The 19,965-nt window shown below is 43.1% G+C and overlaps 3 protein-coding genes across 3 annotated transcripts in view; 2 read left to right on the forward strand and 1 right to left on the reverse strand.

The window, feature by feature from the left end:
* arfgef3 (ARFGEF family member 3) overlaps window positions 1–6,529 on the forward strand; it is a 46,236-nt gene extending 39,707 nt beyond the window's left edge. Inside the window, exons 29-34 of the mRNA XM_030770565.1 lie at window positions 37–139; window positions 445–576; window positions 868–998; window positions 4,434–4,779; window positions 5,135–6,025; window positions 6,338–6,529. Of these exons, the coding sequence (XP_030626425.1) occupies window positions 37–139; window positions 445–576; window positions 868–998; window positions 4,434–4,779; window positions 5,135–6,025; window positions 6,338–6,529 (1,795 nt within the window). The remainder of the gene's footprint in view (window positions 1–36; window positions 140–444; window positions 577–867; window positions 999–4,433; window positions 4,780–5,134; window positions 6,026–6,337) is intronic.
* Window positions 6,530–9,813: 3,284 nt separating this feature from the next.
* Window positions 9,814–11,323, reverse strand: cox20 (cytochrome c oxidase assembly factor COX20). Its single transcript, XM_030770566.1, has 4 exons — window positions 11,249–11,323; window positions 10,413–10,527; window positions 10,212–10,275; window positions 9,814–10,027 (listed from the first exon to the last, which is right to left on the reverse strand). The coding sequence occupies exons 1-4, from the start codon at window positions 11,279–11,281 to the stop codon at window positions 9,883–9,885; spliced, it is 357 nt and encodes a 118-aa protein (XP_030626426.1). The 5' UTR covers window positions 11,282–11,323; the 3' UTR covers window positions 9,814–9,882.
* Window positions 11,324–13,017: 1,694 nt separating this feature from the next.
* On the forward strand, window positions 13,018–13,657 carry lhb (luteinizing hormone subunit beta). The gene is made up of 2 exons (XM_030772458.1): window positions 13,018–13,203; window positions 13,418–13,657. The coding sequence occupies exons 1-2, from the start codon at window positions 13,018–13,020 to the stop codon at window positions 13,655–13,657; spliced, it is 426 nt and encodes a 141-aa protein (XP_030628318.1).
* The last annotated feature ends 6,308 nt before the right edge of the window (window positions 13,658–19,965 follow it).

A 19,965-nucleotide genomic window follows, 5' to 3' on the forward strand; every position in this document is an offset into this window, starting at 1 on the left:
GCAGTGTGGGCTGAGTGGAGGCTGCTTTTTGTGCAGGTATGTGCTGGTGACTGCAGGGCCAGTGTTTACTGAGGAGATGTGGAGACTGGCATGTTCCTCCCTGCAGGAGGCCTTCTCCGCCACGCTGGAACCGGTTAAGGTGGGCGCCCTAAAGCCTCTGACAGAGAGTTCATGTCTTTGTCAATAGTAATGTTTGGGTCATCTTTTTAATTTTACCAGAAGATTCATTTGTAGCAGAGGCAGTCGGGTTGGGAGCTAAAATATCCGGTTTTGTGACGAATGAGATATTGCATCTGGTCTAGAAGCACAGTGTTTTGTGTGAATATGTAAACTCTGGGTTAGGTCAGGAGTGTGCTGTATACATGGCCGGTGACAGAGCTGTTTACATACCTGTGATAATGAAATAATGAAGAGGTTTTAATACTGGTCTCTGGGTTTCTGTAGAACCTGCTGGCGTGTTTCCACAGCGGCTCGGACAGTTTTACAGGTGACGCCTGTGAAGTGAAGGTGGCCGCACCGTCACACTCAGCTTCTGCGGAGGCCGAGTACTGGAGAATCCGTGCCATGGCACAGCAGGTACCCCCGCTGACCTTGACCCTGACCCTGACCCTGAACCAAAAACCCTAAATGCTTCATCGGAGAGATGCATTTTTGGGCACACAGAAGACTTGAGTCCTGTGTCAGGATGTGATTGTGTCCTGTGTGAAATGAATCATAAAGGAGCCAGAGGGAAGTAAATTGGGTTCCGTGTTAAGCACACGTCTTAGCACACGCGTGACTATGACAGTTTAACACGAAGCTCCTGTGTCTGTGTGACCAGTGAACTGATTAGCTTTTGTCTGTTTATTTTCTTAATGTTTGTATCAGGTTTTTATGATGGACACTCAGTGTTCTCCAAAAACACCCAGCAGCAGGGAGGGCTTTGAGCATGCTCAGTCCTGTGTGCTGATTATAGAACTGCCGTCTGATCAGAAGGCCAACGGCCACACCCAGAAAAGGTAAATGACAAATCTTTATAGTCACACCAACTCAGCAATGATCAAATGGTCCTCTCACAAGAGACATTCAATAAACAAGAGCCCTGAATAATAGAATAAATCTATCACTTCAGAAAACTCTCTCAGTACTGGGATAAAATCAGCTACTACAATCTGAAAGAATGTTACACACCTGCAATATGAGAGAATATTACACACCTGCAACATGAGAGAATATTACACACCTGCAACATGAGAGAATATTACACACCTTCAATATCAGAGAATATCACACACCTGCAACATGAGAGAATATTACACACCTGCAACATGAGAGAATATTACACACCTGCAACATGAGAGAATATATATCACACACCTGCAATATGAGAGAATATATATCACACACCTGCAACATGAGAGAATATTACACACCTGCAATATGAGAGAATATTACACACCTGCAATATGAGAGAATATCACACACCTGCAACATGAGAGAATATTACACACCTGCAACATGAGAGAATATTACACACCTGCAATATGAGAGAATATCACACACCTGCAACATGAGAGAATATTACACACCTGCAACATGAGAGAATATTACACACCTGCAACATGAGAGAATATTACATACCTGCAATATGAGAGAATATATATCACACACCTGCAACATGAGAGAATATTACACACCTGCAATATGAGAGAATGTTACACACCTGCAATATGAGAGAATATTACACATCTGCAATATGAGAGAATATTACACACCTGCAACATGAGAGAATATTACACACCTGCAATATGAGAGAATATTACACACCTTCAATATGAGAGAATGTTACACACCTGCAATATGAGAGAATGTTACACACCTGCAATATGAGAGAATGTTACATAGCTCCACCTCATTGCTCTGAAAAAGCACATCTTAAATTTGTAGGTGTATCTTCTCTGAGCTGAAGAGTAGTTTGTCTGTTTGTGCAGTAATGAGAGGCTTTGTCCTGAAACACTGGAGTTTTAACATCTCTTCACTGGCCCTACTCTCTAATGCTGCTTTACTGCTATATGCAGAGACACACTGCTGTCAGAACTGTGTCCACAGCAAGTAACACTTTACCTGTGGACCTGTGAATATATATGTATATGTTAGTATTGCTGAGTCATTTGGTTGGTTTGTTTGGTAATGAATATGATCTTATGTAAATGAGCCTTGTGCGTATGTCTGTTTTACTCACCTGCTCCACACGACACAGGAAAATTGGGTAAGGCACTGCCATATTTAATCACACCCCCACTCCACACCTCTCTGTCTTCCTGCTTCAGCCATGCTGCATGTCTGTCCCTGCTCACCCATGTCCTCTCTCTCTCTCTCTCTCTCATCAGTTAGTCTGTCTAGTTGCATCACTCTCTGTCTCTCTTTCTATTTTCTCTCTCTCTCTCTCTCTCTCTGTCTGTTTAATTTGTGCTCCTTGCATGATCTGGAATCATGTGCAAGACAGTCTATTCAATGCTTTAAATGATGAAGGTCGTCTTGGTGGTCTTTTTTGTCATATTAATATTTTCATGGATGGAATACAGATCTCTCTGTTGACTCAGTTTCTGAGTCTATAGATCAGGCCGTTCACATTAAGCATAACCCTAAACAAAGCCCTAATACTAAACAAAGCCCTAATCCTAAACAGAGCCCTAATCCTAAACAAAGCCCTAATCCTAAACAGAGCCATAATCCTAAACAGAGCCCTAATCCTAAACAAAGCCCTAATCCTAAACAAAGCCCTAACCCTAAACAGAGCCCTAACCCTAAACAGAGCCCTAACCCTAAACAGAGCCCTAATCCTAAACAGAGCCCTAATCCTAAACAAAGCCCTAATCCTAAACAGAGCCATAATCCTAAACAGAGCCCTAACCCTAAACAGAGCCCTAACCCTAAACAGAGCCCTAATCCTAAACAGAGCCCTAATCCTAAACAAAGCCCTAATCCTAAACAGAGCCATAATCCTAAACAGAGCCCTAATCCTAAACAGAGCCCTAACCCTAAACAGAGCCCTAATCCTAAACAGAGCCCTAATCCTAATGAAGCCCTAACCCTAAACAGAGCCCTAACCCTAAACAGAGCCCTAATCCTAATGAAGCCCTAATCCTAAACAGAGCCCTAACCCTAATGAAGCCCTAATCCTAATGAAGCCCTAATCCTAAACAGAGCCCTAATCCTAAACAGAGCCCTAATCCTAATGAAGCCCTAATCCTAAACAGAGCCCTAACCCTAATGAAGCCCTAATCCTAATGAAGCCCTAATCCTAATGAAGCCCTAACCCTAAACAGAGCCCTAACCCTAAACAGAGCCCTAATCCTAATGAAGCCCTAATCCTAAACAGAGCCCTAACCCTAATGAAGCCCTAATCCTAATGAAGCCCTAATCCTAAACAGAGCCCTAATCCTAATGAAGCCCTAATCCTAATGAAGCCCTAATCCTAAACAGAGCCCTAATCCTAATGAAGCCCTAACCCTAATGAAGCCCTAATCCTAAACAGAGCCCTAATCCTAATGAAGCCCTAATCCTAATGAAGCCCTAATCCTAATGAAGCCCTAATCCTAAACAGAGCCCTAATCCTAATGAAGCCCTAATCCTAAACAGAGCCCTAATCCTAATGAAGCCCTAACCCTAATGAAGCCCTAATCCTAAACAGAGCCCTAATCCTAATGAAGCCCTAACCCTAATGAAGCCCTAATCCTAATGAAGCCCTAATCCTAAACAGAGCCCTAATCCTAATGAAGCCCTAACCCTAATGAAGCCCTAATCCTAAACAGAGCCCTAATCCTAATGAAGCCCTAATCCTAATGAAGCCCTAATCCTAAACAGAGCCCTAATCCTAATGAAGCCCTAATCCTAAACAGAGCCCTAATCCTAATGAAGCCCTAACCCTAATGAAGCCCTAATCCTAAACAGAGCCCTAATCCTAATGAAGCCCTAATCCTAATGAAGCCCTAACCCTAATGAAGCCCTAACCCTAATGAAGCAGTTCCTGTTGCAGCAGGCACTGGCTCTGCCTCTGCATCTGTCTCTGCATCTGTCTCTGTGTCTGTGTCTGACTCTATCTCTGACTCTGTCTCCGACTGTCTCTGTCTCTGCCTCTGTCTCTGTCTCTGTCTCTGACTCTGTCTCCGACTGTCTCTATCTATGTCTCTGACTGTCTCTGTCTCTGACTCTGACCTGCTATGAACGGTCCTGGCCCATCTCACTATATTTCTACAGAATGTTCCATGAGAGAGTGAAAAGGTCATAAAAACAATTTTACATAGAACTGCCTGTGTCCCTTTGCGTCGGTCAGAAGAGAATATTGAATGAAGGGCACGTTTCCATGGGTACTTGCAAAATGTAACTTTTGGATGCAGAAGCGTATGTTTGTTTGTTTGTTTACATGTTTACAATGTCATCTGACTTCCCAGGATCCCCTTCAGGACCATTGTGGTCAGTCTACTCTCCCACCAAGTGCTGCTGCAGAACTTGTATGACATTTTACTGGAGGAATTTCGGAGGGGTTCGGGGGGTGGCGAGGGGGAGGACGCAGAGCGTGTCATGCCCGTGGGGGAGGTCAAGCCCATGGGTTTCCTTAACTACATCTCCATGCAGAACCTTGCTATCATCTTCGATTTACTGTTAGATTCGTACCGCACGGCACGAGACTTTGACACACGCCCGGGGCTAAAGTACCTCCTCATGAGGGTGTCTGGTGTGTGTGGAGCTGCCAACCTCTACCGCCAGTCCGCAATGAGCTTCACCATTTACTTCCAGGTACTGTATTTACAGAGTGGTGTAGAGTATGCTGCTGACACGCAGCAGTATGATCATTTTGATTTATGTCTTTCACTGTATACTCTGGGTAGTCCGATGTCTTCCTGTCAGAAACATAACAGATATTGAATTCACAGTTTAAACCACTGTGTAAAATGTTTCCTCAGCATTCCCTACCCACACTGCATGCAGGACTACCGTTTAATGTTTCTCTGTCTATCACTGTTTTTCCCTCATGTGTACTTTGACTGACGGGCAAAAAACGCCTGTAAAATGAGTTTTGTCTTCTCTGTGCCCTGCTGTCTGGGCACTGACAGAGAAGCATGACTAAACTGTGTGTTGGCACCGTTGGCAGGCTCTGCTGTGTGCCATGCTGAATAACCAGGAGGGTATCACAGTGGAGCAGGTGAAAAAGATCTTGAGTGAGGAAGAGGAAGGTAGCTCAGATTCATCACAGCCTTGCTCATCTGAGGATGAAGATATCTTTGAGGAGACGGCCCAGGTGAGTCCACCGCGGGGCCGGGAGAAGCGGCAGTGGCGTGCGGCTCTCCCGTCTCTCAGCACGCAGCCGGCCAGCGGCATGGACTGGGCCTGGCTCATCAAACGGCTGCACAAGCTCTGCATGGACCTCTGCAACAACTACATCCAGATGCATCTGGACATGGAGAGCGGCGCGGATGAGCCGCCCGCCGCCCTGCTCCGGACGGATCCCCTCTACTTCCTACCCCTCTTCCCCTCCGAAACCTCCACCCCTTCCCCGGGCGGCCCGTCCGCACACGGCACGCCTTTGGAGGACGGGCCGCGCCCGCCGGCCACGGGGAGCCCCTCGGAGGAGGCGCACGGCCCCGGCGCCGACGGCCCGCCCGCGCTCAGAGGAGGCGAGCGGAGGGACCCGGGGCGGAAAAAGGACTGGTGGGAGAGTGCTGGGAACAGGCTGTACACCATCGCCACCGACAGGACCATCTCCAAACTCATGACCCAGTACAAGAAGCGCAAGCAGCATCAGAGCCAGAGTGGCTTTGGAAAGGAGGCCAAGGCCGGGCAGAAGGGGACAGAGACTGGCTCGCTGAGAGGGCTCGGCTCCCCGGCGCCACAGCGGCCCCAGCAGCTGTTAGAGCAGCAGGGGCCCATGCGTCACTCCTTCAGCGCAGGGCCGGAGGTGCTGAGACAGGACAAGAGACCACGCTCGGGCTCTACGGCCAGTTCAAACAATATATCGCTCCGGGACTCGGAGGCACAGATACAGGTGAGAGAGGAGCATGCTGGGTAATGCAGTCTACTAGCAGTTGAAGAAAATGTTGATAAAATAATCAAAGTGGCATTTGTTGGATTTAAAGGACAAGAAAACTAACCATTTATTATACTGATCATGTCAGAGTAAATTTATTTAACCAGTTATTATACTGATCATGTCAGAGTAAATTTATTTAACCATTTATTCTACTGATCATGTCAGAGTAAATTTATTTAACCATTTATTCTACTGATCATGTCAGAGTAAATTTCATTAAAGAAAATTTGTTTTGATGGTGAATGACAGATTTTCTTTGTTCCGTAGGCGTGGACCAACATGGTTCTGACCATACTGAACCAAATCCAGCTCTTACCCGACCAGACGTTCGTAGCTCTCCAGCCGGCCGTCTTCCCCTGTATCAGTCAGCTGACCTGTCACGTCACCGACGCCAGGGTCCGACAGGCACTGCGTGAGTGGCTTGGGCGGGTGGGGCGGGTCTATGACATCACTCTGTGAGGTCACAGTCAAGCTTTTTTTTGTTTTTTTATCATGGATGGTTGCCATTAACATTCCTTTCTTCTGATTGTAATGGAAGCTTTGCTTTGATGTGTATTATTGCTTTAGCACTGGAGAGTGCACAGTGTGCTCTGGTGGATATATACTCGACCAAACTAAAGCTACCTTGTGTTTGAATTTGCTTATGCATTTATGGGAATATCCAGTCATTTCTGTGCAACATGCATTATTTGATGTGTTCACTCTATAATATCTACAGTCTGTATTTCAAATGTGAATGTTTCTGTCCCGGTATTTATTGTAAAAAACTATAACAGTGCCATGTATGAATACATGTTTTATTCACATCTGAATTCTCCATACATGCTAAATGATTCATATTTGTTTTGGTCTTCTATAAAAGTTGTTTTATTTTGTTTCCTTTTGCCCTCTGGGTAACACTGCTACACCTCCCCTCCACCTAGTGTTATGTGCCACATTATATTATGTGCCCCCGTCTGCCGCATTATAAAGCATACTTTAATACTCATAACATAATCATTAATAAATACTCATAACACAATCATTAATAACACCCCCTTCCTGATGGAGATCTGCACCAGGGCACACCTGCTCTCCTTCCACCCATGCTTGGAAACAGAATATTTGAGACTATCCAGGACTTTAATTAGAAGATTTAGCCATTCCAAATCAAATATCTCAGATCCATTAACATTCAGCAGACCACTAATCAATAAAGTACCATCTCTGGGCCACATTTCACCCTGTGACTACTGCTGACTCACTGCTCTCCACTCAGAATATCTAACATGTCATAGAAATGACTGGATATATCTCCACTCCACCATGAAGATGGTTTCCCAGAGTTCAGTGAGATACACTGCAGAGCTCCCCAGTTACAGCTGCTTCAGTTCATTTACGCAGTTCCTCCTGATAGCTGCTTTTTCTGCTTCAAATGGATTGAAATAGTATCACGTTCATGTTATATTTATTATTATTATTTTATTTATTGAATTTGAATGTAATATTTGTTTGTTTGCTAACTAGAACATTAGTCAGATATGGCTTGCCAGTCTGATATGTTACAAAGTAAATTATGTTTCAGCGTATTTTATTTATTTATTTCTATTATAACCTATTTGATAAGTGGTTGTTGCCATGGAAAAGGCTTTAACTGAATTCTAAAGAGCTGCATCAGTCACACAGATGTTGATCACACAGCTGAATGCTTACTTATTCCTTTTTCTGAGAAAAAAAAACCCTACTCTAAATGCTGTGGATCAGATTTGAACGTGTGGCATTTGCTGTATGGCTGAGGATGATTTTGCCTCTGAATCATCTGCTTTCTTGGTTTATTTTTAATGATCAGTGTGTGCTCTATTATAGCACTGTAATGATTCTGTCAGAATACTCTTTCATCGGTCAGTTTTGAGTTTGTCATATGACTTTATGAAATGAAGATATCATAAGCTAAACTATTTGTGGATGAAGTCACTTTAGATGGAGAGTGGCCAGATGGGCAATGGGAAAGGCTGATGTGACCCTCTGTTTGTATTTCTGAATATTGAAGTTTGGAAGACAAAATGGACCAAAGACAAGTAGTGCAGATTTTGTGTGGGTTCTCATTTTGTGAATTTGTGTTTAGTGTTGTATTGCAAAGCCGAGTGCATTTTCAGATCTCATAAGTAGCTGGCTCATCTTTGGAAAGGGACGTTTGTTTGTGTTTTCAAAATCGCAGCAAGATGTATTTAAAAAAGATGTATTTAAAAAAGATGTATTTAAAAAAGAGGATCTGGGGGGTATTCCAGAAAGCGGGTTTAGAGGATACTCAGAGTTAGTTAACAGAGGAAGTAATAAACCTCCTAATAGAAGAGCCCTATGGCTTCATTCTCCTAGCAAAATAAAGCCATAGGGCTCTTCCATTAGGAGGTTTACTACTTGCTCTGAGTTAACTAACTCAGAGTTTTCACTAAACCTGCTTTCTGGAATAACCTCCCTGAAAATAACTCTTATTCTCTGGCCCAGTCAACACTCTTCATCTTCTGCATAACACATGCATAAGAGCACTCCAGAAATATAGGCTCAAAGTCTGGAGGGGACAGCATAAAGCATGGACCAGTTATCGCTGGTAGTGATGACTTTTCAATCCCCAAAAACATGACACTGTGTCCTGAAAAAGACTTTTTACAGCAACAGAAACAAACACACACAGACACGCACGCAAGCACACATACACACATACACACAATCTAAGTCTGGTTCCAGAATCACTTGTCTGTCTTTTGCGCCTTTATTTAAAGGGCCAAATTTTGATGAAAGCACATGTTTCATTCAAAAATATTTAGGGATTATTTTGTGAGTGTATTTAAGCACATGTTTCATTCAAAAATATTTAGGGATTATTTTGAGTGTATTTAAGCAAAGTACAGCGTTACATGTTGCTCTGTTTCAACCTATTTGCTTCTGTGCAATGTATTTATGTAATGACCAAATTACAGACTCACAAAAAACCTAGAGTGCCATTCTACTCCCTGTTTCTATCTTAACTACATATCAATCATCCTCATATCATATCAGTCATTTTCATATCAATGTAATTATGCCTTACTTAACAAAAACAAGGTCTGTTAATTACAATGTCTGTGATGTTAGACATGAATGGTGCAAAGCTGATTTTTTACTTGTTTGAAGTGATCCAGTCATTTCAGTAATGAGGACTTGTTTGAAGTGATCCAGTCATTTCAGTAATGAGGACTGTACCATGCTGTGCATCTCTCTCGTTTTGCACAGGTCAGCTGTCAACCAGTCAGATATTAATGCCCATATGTTCTCAATATGTTCTAGTGTTTGTCAGATTGCATTTTATGTTGTATGTGTTATAGAAATAAATAAGCAAAGTTATGGTTTTGAGTTTGTGTGTGTGCTTATACTGAGCTACTCCTGCATAACAAATTATTTGACATTTGTTTCATTCATTGGGAACACCAAATATGAATAAGTAGTTCTGCTCTTAAACAAATATTTTAGATTAATAGTGATTCCATGTAACTCATCCTAGATTTACCTGAAAAAAAGTCACAAGTATTTACAATCAAATCCAGTGCCCTGAGCAGTGTCCTCTGCTTTAAGACATATTTATCATTTTCTTATAAACTGCTATTAATATTTATGCTTTTAAATGGTGAAAACAAACAGTTTAAAAGGAGGAGGAATTCATTTAAAATAACAATGAAATAGAACAAAACAAAATCAACAACACGGAATAATTTAATATAAAATCTGTGACCACTTGGTTCCATACAATATGACGGAGGTGAGGAGACAGGCGCTAAGAGCAGCTCTAAGGTAACGGGTCATGTCTGTGAGCCGCCGTCATCTCCCCGCGGTTTCCGGGACGGATCCAGACTGGTGCCTTCATACATGACTTTTTTTTTAATGCCATCCTGAATGAGGCGCTGTTGCACCCGGAGTTTGGCGTTATTGTATCTACAGTAAAACCTTTCAACAGAAAAACAGAACCAAAATCAGTCATTTGGCAGAGAAACTAATGTCACATTAACTTAGCCTTCAGTGACAAGGCAATGAGAAAGCAGTATATCTGAGTATTAAAGCGTTCCCTTGGTTTACATAATAGCCAACAGGACAACAGCAAACTGTAACAATTTATCGTAGGTCCACATACCACGATCCGAGTGTTGTTAATATAAATCCAGCCACACCTGCATCAAAAGACCTCTTCACTCTGCCTGAAAAGGAGAGACATGCCAATGAACACTAGGCAGGCTTCAGGACGCCCGTCACAACTCAAACACTTTACAGTCCTCTGACACTTCTATTGGTTTAACTCCGTCACACACACATATATATTCGTCTGCATACTTACTTGTCGCTAAAAAGTACGCGAGCCCAGAAACCACTGATCCCCCTGCGCCGTGCAAAAGCGCCTCGCGAGCACATGGAGTATTTTGAATATCAAGGATCCCCATCAGTTTAAGCGACTGTAAGAAACATTCACATCCGAGCCATTAGATCAGTCACTGAAGGAACCCCGAAAATTTGTTCTGTCTGAACGAGGCTTTCAAATGATAGACTGCAGAGTGTGTTTATACAAATGTATTGACGCCTTTAATAAAATCGCTCATTATTTACAGTGACAACTCAGTGAATTTTCTGTGGACCTGTGTGATATTTTCCTTAAAGTCGAAAGTGTTAAGGTTATTGTCAGTTCTTAGTATTTCAGTGCACGAATGTCATAACCTGCGGCTTTGAACGACTTCCTGTTTCACTAAGGTTGAACAGTGAAGAAGCACGCGTGAAACCCATTTGCCTTCCACCGCTATGTATAAACCCAGATAAATCACGAACGGAGACAGGCAAACAGCTCCGTGTTTTGGTGGGCTGTGGTTGACCTCCATAAAGCACATAACGAACACGTACAAAAAATATGTTAATTTGTTTTACAAAACAAAACTGCTATTAGTCCCCGTACACAAAAACTTGCCAAAATTTGGGGGTGACTCTCTCTTCTAAACAAGAGGTGAACACACTTGTGACACACATAAAACCCTTAACCTGCGTGTACAGAATTACAGTGAGTAAACAGTGAGTGTAATGCCAGCTTTCAGGTGCAATGCCGGTGGATGCGACAGAGACCGGGGGACTGTGGTAACGTTAACAAACGAAGAATTTGAGACTGTCAATGAAGAGTGATGGACTTGCCTGTTTCTTGCTACTCTGCTCTTCCTCAGCCATTTTCGCATTCTGTTGTAATTAACCTTATATCGAAGGTCTCCCGTGCCTAGTCATAACACTTGTGTGATGTAAGAAAAGTGACGTAACTCATTTTGTACCATGGCGGTCCGTCCGTAAAAGGATCCTGACTGCAAAGCTAACCAAGCTTGTTTAGGTTCCGTGATGCGAAAAGAATTTTTAAGGTCAGGGAATATTTTGACAATGATATATAAGCAGGGGTAGAGAAAGTAAAAGTAGAAGTACTCTTGTTAAAAAGTACTCTAGGTAGAGTTGAAGTATCCATCCTGAGATATATTTAAGTAAGAGTACAATAGTCACTCGTTTACAATTTATAAAAACAGTTGTCGACAAAAAAAAGCACTCTAAGTTGAGTAAAACTGACCAGTTTAACTCAATTTAGAGTACTTTTTTTTTTTTTTTTAGCAAGAGCACTTCTACTTTTACTTTTTCCACCCGGTATGTAAGAATACAAATGCATAATGCTATATTTTTCACTTAGACCACTATATAATCCATAATTTATAATCTGGATGAAACTGAATATGTTCTTCATCAACTGAAACAGCTGTAGAAACACTGCACTGTAGAAAAGGAAACACAGTCGTAATTAGGTGTACCTTCGTGGAGAGCCTTCATATCACTTTTTAGTCTCACAGTTTAGCTGAGTGAAATTTAGTCCTGTGGCCTATGACGGTTACCCTGCCTCCTAAAGATCCTTGAGATATTCCTGCGGTTACCTAAACAGCGGCACTGAGGTTTCCATGACTCCCAGTTTACTGATCAGTAAACACACTGTAATTTACACTGTACGGACACTTCTAAAGACGATCTTTCTCTTTGTTTCAAAACATCTCCTACAACCACAGAAAAGACTGTGTCCACTCAGCTGATCACAGCCCAGCGGTTTGTCGCGTCGCACACTGAGTCAGAATGAACAGCGCTGTGTTTCCGTTCTCACTGTTTGTCACACTGAGATGGGGCAGAAGCTTTATGCCAGGGAGGTCACATAATCCACACAGGATTAAGTGAAGGGCAGCAGAACACAGTCTGACGTTACACTTTGCTATCAAGGCTCCTGTAAAGTATATAAACCAGATTTATGCACTACAGACAGTTAGCACAGCCCGCTGAGCCAGCGCTGAGAAGGTAAGGTTTACTCTATGACTCTATCCTCAGAACCGCTCCAGACCAGAGTCTGACACAGGCGATGTCAATTCTCACATGAGGAGCTTTATTACAGATTTTTTTTAATAGATTTGTTTGTGTGTTCTTAAACATATGTCCTTGTTTAAGTAACTCAGAGTGTACATCACTGTTTTACTAGTGACATGCTGCTCCACTGTTTTTCATGAATTTGAATGACTGATAGAAACTTTAATTATATCCATTCAAACTTATACTATATCTGCATGATTAATTTCAGTCTCACTGTTTATTAACAGTGATGCACCCGCACCGTTGTCTCCTATTCATTCTAAATTCAATGATAATTTTCACAGAGTCCAAATTCAATGATAACTTTCACAGAGTCCAAATTCAATGATAACTTTCACAGAGTCCAAGTTCAATGATAACTTTCACAGAGTCCAAGTTCAATGGCTGTTGTAGAACAGACAGACAGAAAGCATTATCTCCTCATCAGCTGCACTGGGGAAGGAATAGATTCTGAGACTGTTTGTTTAGTCATGTAAAAGCCTTAAATATTCCTTTACCTCAGACTGGTCTTTTGTTACAGGATGTCAGCTGTTTCCGTCTGTGTGTTTCTCCTCTCCCTGAGCCTGTCCCACCTGCTCAGCTCAGGGGCGGTGTCTGCTCTGCAGCCCTGTGAGCCCGTTAATGAGACTGTGTCCGTGGAGAAAGAGGGCTGCCCTAAATGTCTCGTGTTCCAAACATCCATCTGCAGTGGCCACTGCCTGACTAAGGTAACTGCACTGTACCATTAGATCTGTGACTGATTTCCTTTGATTTGCTCAAACTATACATGAGCAAAGCAGAAAGAACATACAACAGACATCTAAAATATTCTAGACAAAATTTAACATGTTAACATCATTTTGACATGTTAACATCATCCTCATGTTATCATGCCAGTACGCAGGGAAATGGACAGAACTCTGTTTCCTCTCTCTCTTTCAGGAGCCTGTGTATAAAAGCCCATTCTCCACCGTTTACCAGCATGTGTGTACGTATCGGGACGTCCGATACGAGACCCTTCGCCTGCCTGACTGCCCCCCCGGGGTGGATCCTCATGTGACCTTCCCTGTTGCCCTGAGCTGTGACTGCAGCTTATGCACCATGGACACATCTGACTGCACCATCGAGAGCCTAAAGCCAGACTTCTGCATCTCTCAGAGAGCTCTCCTCCATGACTCCTGATTATTTCTTAGGGTTAGGGTTAAGGTCAGGGTTAGGGTTATGGTTAAGGTCAGGGTTAGGGTCAGTCACATATTTCCAAATTCATTTGCAACCCTACTTCCCTCCCTCAACCCCATTGTCAAGAAAATGCAGATAAAATGAACCACATGAAAAATAAACATTTAAATTTAAAATCAGTTGGGAAGGTGGTGCTTGGCCATTGTCTTCAAATGGAATCAGTCACATGTTCCTCCTATGGTACAGTACAGTAATGTTCACATGTTCCTCCTACGGGACATTAATGTTCACATGTTCCTCCTAGTACAGTAATGTTCACATGTCCTTCCTGTGGTACATTAATGTTGTCCAAACTGTGAACTCTAAACTAAACCCCTGGCCAGTAGCAGGTTTCCCATCACTTTAATGTTAAACTCCAGACAACCCCAAAGAAACACAGCACTCCAAAGAAATGAGGCTTGTTGACCTACAGACAAAACCACATCTCTAATGCATATTAGGAAACTTTATGTGGAAAAATGAGTTCTGATGCAGTAATCAAGCTTTATTTACTTTAGCACAGAAAAGTTGGGTATAATATGTTATCACATTTTATAACTACACAATTGAGGCTCGAAAAATGAATGTTATTTGCAAAGCCACTACAAAAGAAAGCTTCTGGAAAATGTCTCAGATTATTATTTATGAAATATCTTTCTTTCATTCTTTCTCTCTTAACAATTAAGAGCTAGTCGGAAGGTCACTGGACAAAGAACAATAACGAGCTAGCATCCAGAGAAGAATTCTGATGCATCCACGGAAGCACACTCATCGGGAAACATTTTGGCTCTCCTACAAAAAAGATTTTAACATAAGCAGTCTCTTCCTGGACAAAGTCAACTCCTTTTAGTCAATTAACCTTTTAAAATTCAGCAGTGTCTTTTTCTTTGTCTGTTTGTGTTTTAAATTTGACTGTCAGGAAGCTTGAACACAAATCATAAACTACACAGTCAACAGAGCAGATTTTGAGTGTTTTACCCACATAATCTGGAGAATCTTCACTGCCTCAGAATCCCCACTGGGCACATCTCTTTTAGTGATTTAAGACACAAAACAGAGAAAAAACAGAGACAAGAGACACGTTTAACAAGACTGAACAAAGCAACTCTTTACCTCTGTGAGCTGATTTATAATTTTTGAATTATAATTTTATAATTCAAACGCTTTGCTAATGTCCAAAACACAGACTGAAGTGTAACAAGGTTTTGTTCTGTAACACTCTGCACTGTTACTGACCTCTGTGCGACTGTCCTGAGGATCTCGTTACACTCAGCGTCATCGGTGACATCATCATCAGTCAGCGCTGAAAGGAAAACAGACACAGCTGTGGGTTATGCCAGGCTGTCTGCCTTCACTGGCCCTGTTATACTGAGCGTCTGTAACACGTTCAGTGTTCAAGTGTTGGCTGCGCTGTGGGAATATTTAATCTGATCATGATCAGATTGTCATCACAGCCTGGGTGAATTTTTCTCTTTACAAAATCTGAAATGTTTTCCCTGACAATGAGGTGTAACTGTTTGTTGAGACAGTCATGGTAATGTGTATTTATTATCAGACAGGAGTGTATATGGCAGACGGCTGTGTCAGGACTCACTGGTGCAGTTTGTGTGACAGAGGTTGAGGGTTGGTGTAGACGTGTCGGAACAGGCCACGCGGTTACTGAGCTGGAAGGCACCGTACAGGGTTCCCACTCTGATCCCTCTCCCACTGCAGTCAGGCTGATGCTGGTGGCTCCGAGAGGATCTTCCAGAACCTCCTGAACTCATATCAAACTTGATGGGCCCTGGCTGGGTGGTGAGTGCCGTGTTGAAGCCGGAGGTCAGGTTAACCTTGCAGACAGCTGCGAGGAGAGATCCACATCAGACACAAAGCATGGAGTGCATTCAGGAGCTCACAGTAACGATTAGTTTTACATATCACCCACTCTGTGTGACCAGTTCCTCTGCTGAGATGTCGCCCGGGCGTCGGCGCGTTCCTGACACGACGTTTTCCACTATTGTCCTCAGGTCACATTTATTCAGGATCCCGGCAGCCTCATGGAGCACAAAGAGCATGACTGCCAGGGCAGCTTTCGCCGCCAGAGCCGTCCTCATCTTCTCCTAGAGTCTTATTTCCACACAGACACGGGATCCTTAATATACTCCAACTGCTGGACCACCCAGTGGACACTTACTCATTAGCATCCATCAGACCGGATGTCTCTGTTCAGCTTGTATTCATCTGTTTACTGCATTAGTTGTACACAGAAACAGCCCCTCACTAAATACAACCTGAAACTCAATCTCACAAATCCTTACAGTAGTGAAATTTAGCCATAGGAGTGAGTTGTGTGTTTAAAAGAAAAGCATTTCATCCATTCACATCTAGTAACACAACACCTCTGACTAATTACTGAGTGAGATTCTTAAAAGCATAGTTCCATACAGAAGGACTTCAATCTGTGTACTATCATTTCTCAAACAAACAACAGTCACTTAGTTACCAATGGCACTATATTCAAATGGTGGAACCCTGCCGTAATAATGTAAACTGTGCTCTTCTGTACAGACCGCCCAGTTCTTTGGAAACACATGTTCTGACAGAGGAGCAGACTGTATGTCTCTGTCCTGTAAAACACCCCCATGAGTGAGAATACTCACTGTGTTCACATGATCAATCATGAATTTCACCTTTTTACTAAATATCAGAATCTTTCTTTATGGAATTGTTAGGTCTTTAACACACACTGAAGACCAACTGGGCTTTACTGCAAACTTTTATATAATTCCAGTGTAAACTGTCTCAAAACAGAAACATGGAGGAAGAACAAACTACATAGAAAGACATTTTTCATGTGATGTTCAGACTCTCCATGTTAAACAGTCATTCCCTATGGAATGAAGCGGTGGTTCACATCCGTCCAGTTTCTGCATGGACTCCCCTTTTCACGCAGTTATGGGCAGACAGACCAAACAAACTCAACCATTTTTAAAATAAAGACATCTTTATTTCATAGTTCTACTGAGACTGCCCCTGGCTGTTTGTGTCATAAAAATTTAATTTCTTCAATTTACGTCTGTTGAGATGTCATGAGCAGCTCATTCAACAGTAAAGAATAAGGATATAACCCAACCTGACTGTCACACACATCACATTTACAAATATTATGTGTACCCATATGGTGGCCAACACGTACTGAAATTTTCAGAAGTAGTAGAAACATACTGTACTGTCATTTTTGACTTTCATTTTGATTCTCATTACAACAATATACTTCCACTGAATATCATTACTCTGGCCTAATTAAGACCGGTTTGAATGACAAAACAATAAAAGAAAATGCAATCTTTTAGGGCCAGACATGGAAACATGTAGAGTCTATTCTGAGTGTGCTGGTATCTCTTTAAGACCCTTGCCATGGGGTCTGACATGCTTGTGGAGCAGTCCTTTGCAGGAGAGGTCCTCTGTCATGTGCACTCCCAAGAACTTAGTGCTGCTGATGGCCGTACCATCGATGGTCAGGGGGGTTTTGTGGGCGCTGGTCTTTTGACTTCAGGAAGACCAGCGCCCACCATACCCCCCTGACCATCGATGGTATGGACGTGGAGAGAGTCAGCAGTGCTAAGTTCTTGGGAGTGCACATCACAGAGGACCTCTCCTGGTCCTCACATGTCACTGCGCTCTCCAAGAAGGCCCAGCAGCGTCTCCACTTCCTGCGGCGCCTGAAGAAGGCGAGTCTCCCCCAATTCATCCTCACCTCATTCTACAGAGGCACCATAGAGAGCATTCTGACCAGCTGTATCACTGTCTGGCATGGGAACTGCAAGGCCTGCGACCGCAAGTCCCTACAGTGGATAGTGAAGACAGCTGAAAAGATCATAGGAACTGCTCTCCCATCCATGCAGGCCATCTACAATGCACGGTGTACCCGAAAGGCGCTCAGCATCGTGAAGGACCCTGCTCACCCTTCCCACATCCACTTCACTCTCCTATCCTCTGGCAGGAGGTAACGGGGCATCCGTGCTGCCTCCACCCAACTATGCAGCAGTTTCAGTCCTCAGGCTGTGAGGTTCCTCAACAGCTTGAACACTCAGAACGTCCAAACAGCAACCATCTGACCTCTCCGCTGCACAATAAATTGCACTTTTGCACAATCAACTGCACGAACACCCCAAACAACTCACCTACCTGCTCAATGCCAATACTGCTGCCAGTAATTCACTGTCCGTGTAAGGTGTGCTTGTTATGTCTAGGTTAGTAATATGTAGGTAAAACTTCAACAATTGTATGTTGTTGAAGTTTTACTCTTTACTCAGTACTTTCTGTTCTTTACTGAATACTTCTTGGGGCTTTTTTTTGTGCTCAGTATTTATTTGCATTATTTATTTGTTTTATGTGCTATTTATTTGGTATTTGTTTATGTGGCACTGTGGGCCTGTATGTATGAGTCATGCATATGCGGAAATGACAATAAAAGCAGTCTAAGTTAAACAGGCTGGTGCAGTGTGTACAGGTGTACAGGTGAGAGTGTTGTTCCCTTCCAAGAGCTCCCCAATGATTGACGCTCCGATCACCACTGAGGGTTCCGTGGTGTCCTAAATCCAGGTCAACCAAAAACCTTGGCGTGACCCTGGATGACCAGCTGAACTTCTCAAGCCACATTGCGGCGGTCACTCGATCCTGCAGATTCTCCCTCTACAACATCAGGTGGATCCGCCCCTTCCTCACGCAACAAGCGACCCAGCTCTTGGTCCAAGCATTTGTCTTCTCCCGCCTGGACTACTGCAGCGCCTTACTGACCGGCTTACCGGCCTGTGTTATCAGGCCGCCTCAGCTAGTTGAGAATGCTGCTGCACGTCTGGTACTCAACCTCCCAAAACTCTCCCATGTCACTCCACTACTCACTGCTCTTCACTGGCTTCCGGTAGCAGCCCGCATCCAGTTTAAGACAGTGGTACTGGCTTACCAGGCTACAAGAGGCTCTGCCCCATCCTACCAGTCTCTGATAACTCCCTACACTTCAGCCAGAGCTCTCTGCTCAACCTTCTCTGGTCAGTTGGCGGTCCCCTCACTTCAGGAACCCGGCAGCCGTTCCTCTCGGCCATGTCTCTTCAGAGACTATGTAAGTTTAAACTGAAACGTTTGGGACAGAGACTATGTTCATGTGATTTCTCTCCCTTATCAAAGCGATGGCAGATGCTAAACTCTCCAGACTGAGTGAAGATTTTCACACTCTCCCCGCATCTGTTCAGCTTCCTGCCCTCACAACTGCAGAACTGGGTTAAAGTAAATAGGAGCAGAGCACAGAACAAAATATGGAGAGTAAATACCTGCGTTATTGTCGGATCTGGCATTGTTTAGCGTCATCTTACTGATTCAGAAACATAACGTTAACACAACGTTAATACAACGTTAACAACTGAAGACTCATCACAGCTGCTCAAAAAATTTCCAAACTAGTTCCTCCTGTGAACGATGCAAGTATAACTGCAAAACCTTCACTGCCACCTAGAGGAACATTTCAGAAATGTCTCCTTGTATCCTGATCAGTGGTTTCTAAACATTTATTTACACCTACAAAAACTACACACCCTCCAATCTGCAGTCTAGCCATTTAGGATAAAACACAGAAAATAAGGATACATAATAAAACATATATAATAATACATATATATGAAACATATAACAAAAGCATGTGGAGTGCATTTCATATCTAACAAAATGAGAACTGACTAATTTCCTAACCTAAATGGTAATTCTGCAAAGCATGAAAATTTGCTGTTGTATTCCTCTGTTTTAAATCAGTAATGTGTGAGTGAGGGTCATGCAAAGGTCGCGTGAATCCCCTGCCTTTGAACTCTTACAGGGAGAACATACTTTCATTGAGTTTTCAGTGCATTTAGCTATACTCTGAGTGAAAACATGGATATGAGGACACATAAGGGCCGATCTGCACAGCCCTGTCTAACGCCGGGAGCTGGCACAGCTAAACAAACGGCTGAACCAGAGTGCTGGGGTGTTTTCGGATCTTTGCTCTGTTCCACTTTGGACACTCCGGGAGCAGCCTTCTTCAATTGCTTCCAGCACTTCTCTCCTCTCGTGTGGAGTAAGATATCCCTGCCAGCGCAGCAGGGAGGACAGGAACTCCTTTCTGAAAAACACGGATCAGAGTGTTATGTTAGCCTTTTTAGCCTGTGTCACTGTTGTGCTGTGTGATCTAAACTAACAGCACAATCAATAATTACACATTAAAACCGTTGGCTAATGGTTAGTGATGGGACTGTACATTGCCT

The sequence above is a fragment of the Chanos chanos genome, chromosome 4 (assembly GCF_902362185.1).
Source record: "Chanos chanos chromosome 4, fChaCha1.1, whole genome shotgun sequence".
NCBI classification, from domain to species: domain Eukaryota; kingdom Metazoa; phylum Chordata; class Actinopteri; order Gonorynchiformes; family Chanidae; genus Chanos; species Chanos chanos.

What these genes read in the sequence shown, in the direction of transcription:
- cox20 (XM_030770566.1), bottom strand. Translation starts at nt 11,281, where the DNA reads ATGGCTGAGGAAGAGCAGAGTAGCAAGAAACAG. An exon ending in AGCAGAGTAGCAAGAAACAG is followed by an intron (nt 10,528 to 11,248) that starts GCAAGTCCATCA and finishes TGTTTCTTACAG; the next exon opens with TCGCTTAAACTGATGGGGAT. An exon ending in TTAACAACACTCGGATCGTG is followed by an intron (nt 10,028 to 10,211) that starts GTATGTGGACCT and finishes TTCTGTTGAAAG; the next exon opens with GTTTTACTGTAGATACAATA.
- lhb (XM_030772458.1), top strand. Translation starts at nt 13,018, where the DNA reads ATGTCAGCTGTTTCCGTCTGTGTGTTTCTCCTCTCCCTGAGCCTGTCC. An exon ending in GTGGCCACTGCCTGACTAAG is followed by an intron (nt 13,204 to 13,417) that starts GTAACTGCACTG and finishes TCTCTCTTTCAG; the next exon opens with GAGCCTGTGTATAAAAGCCC.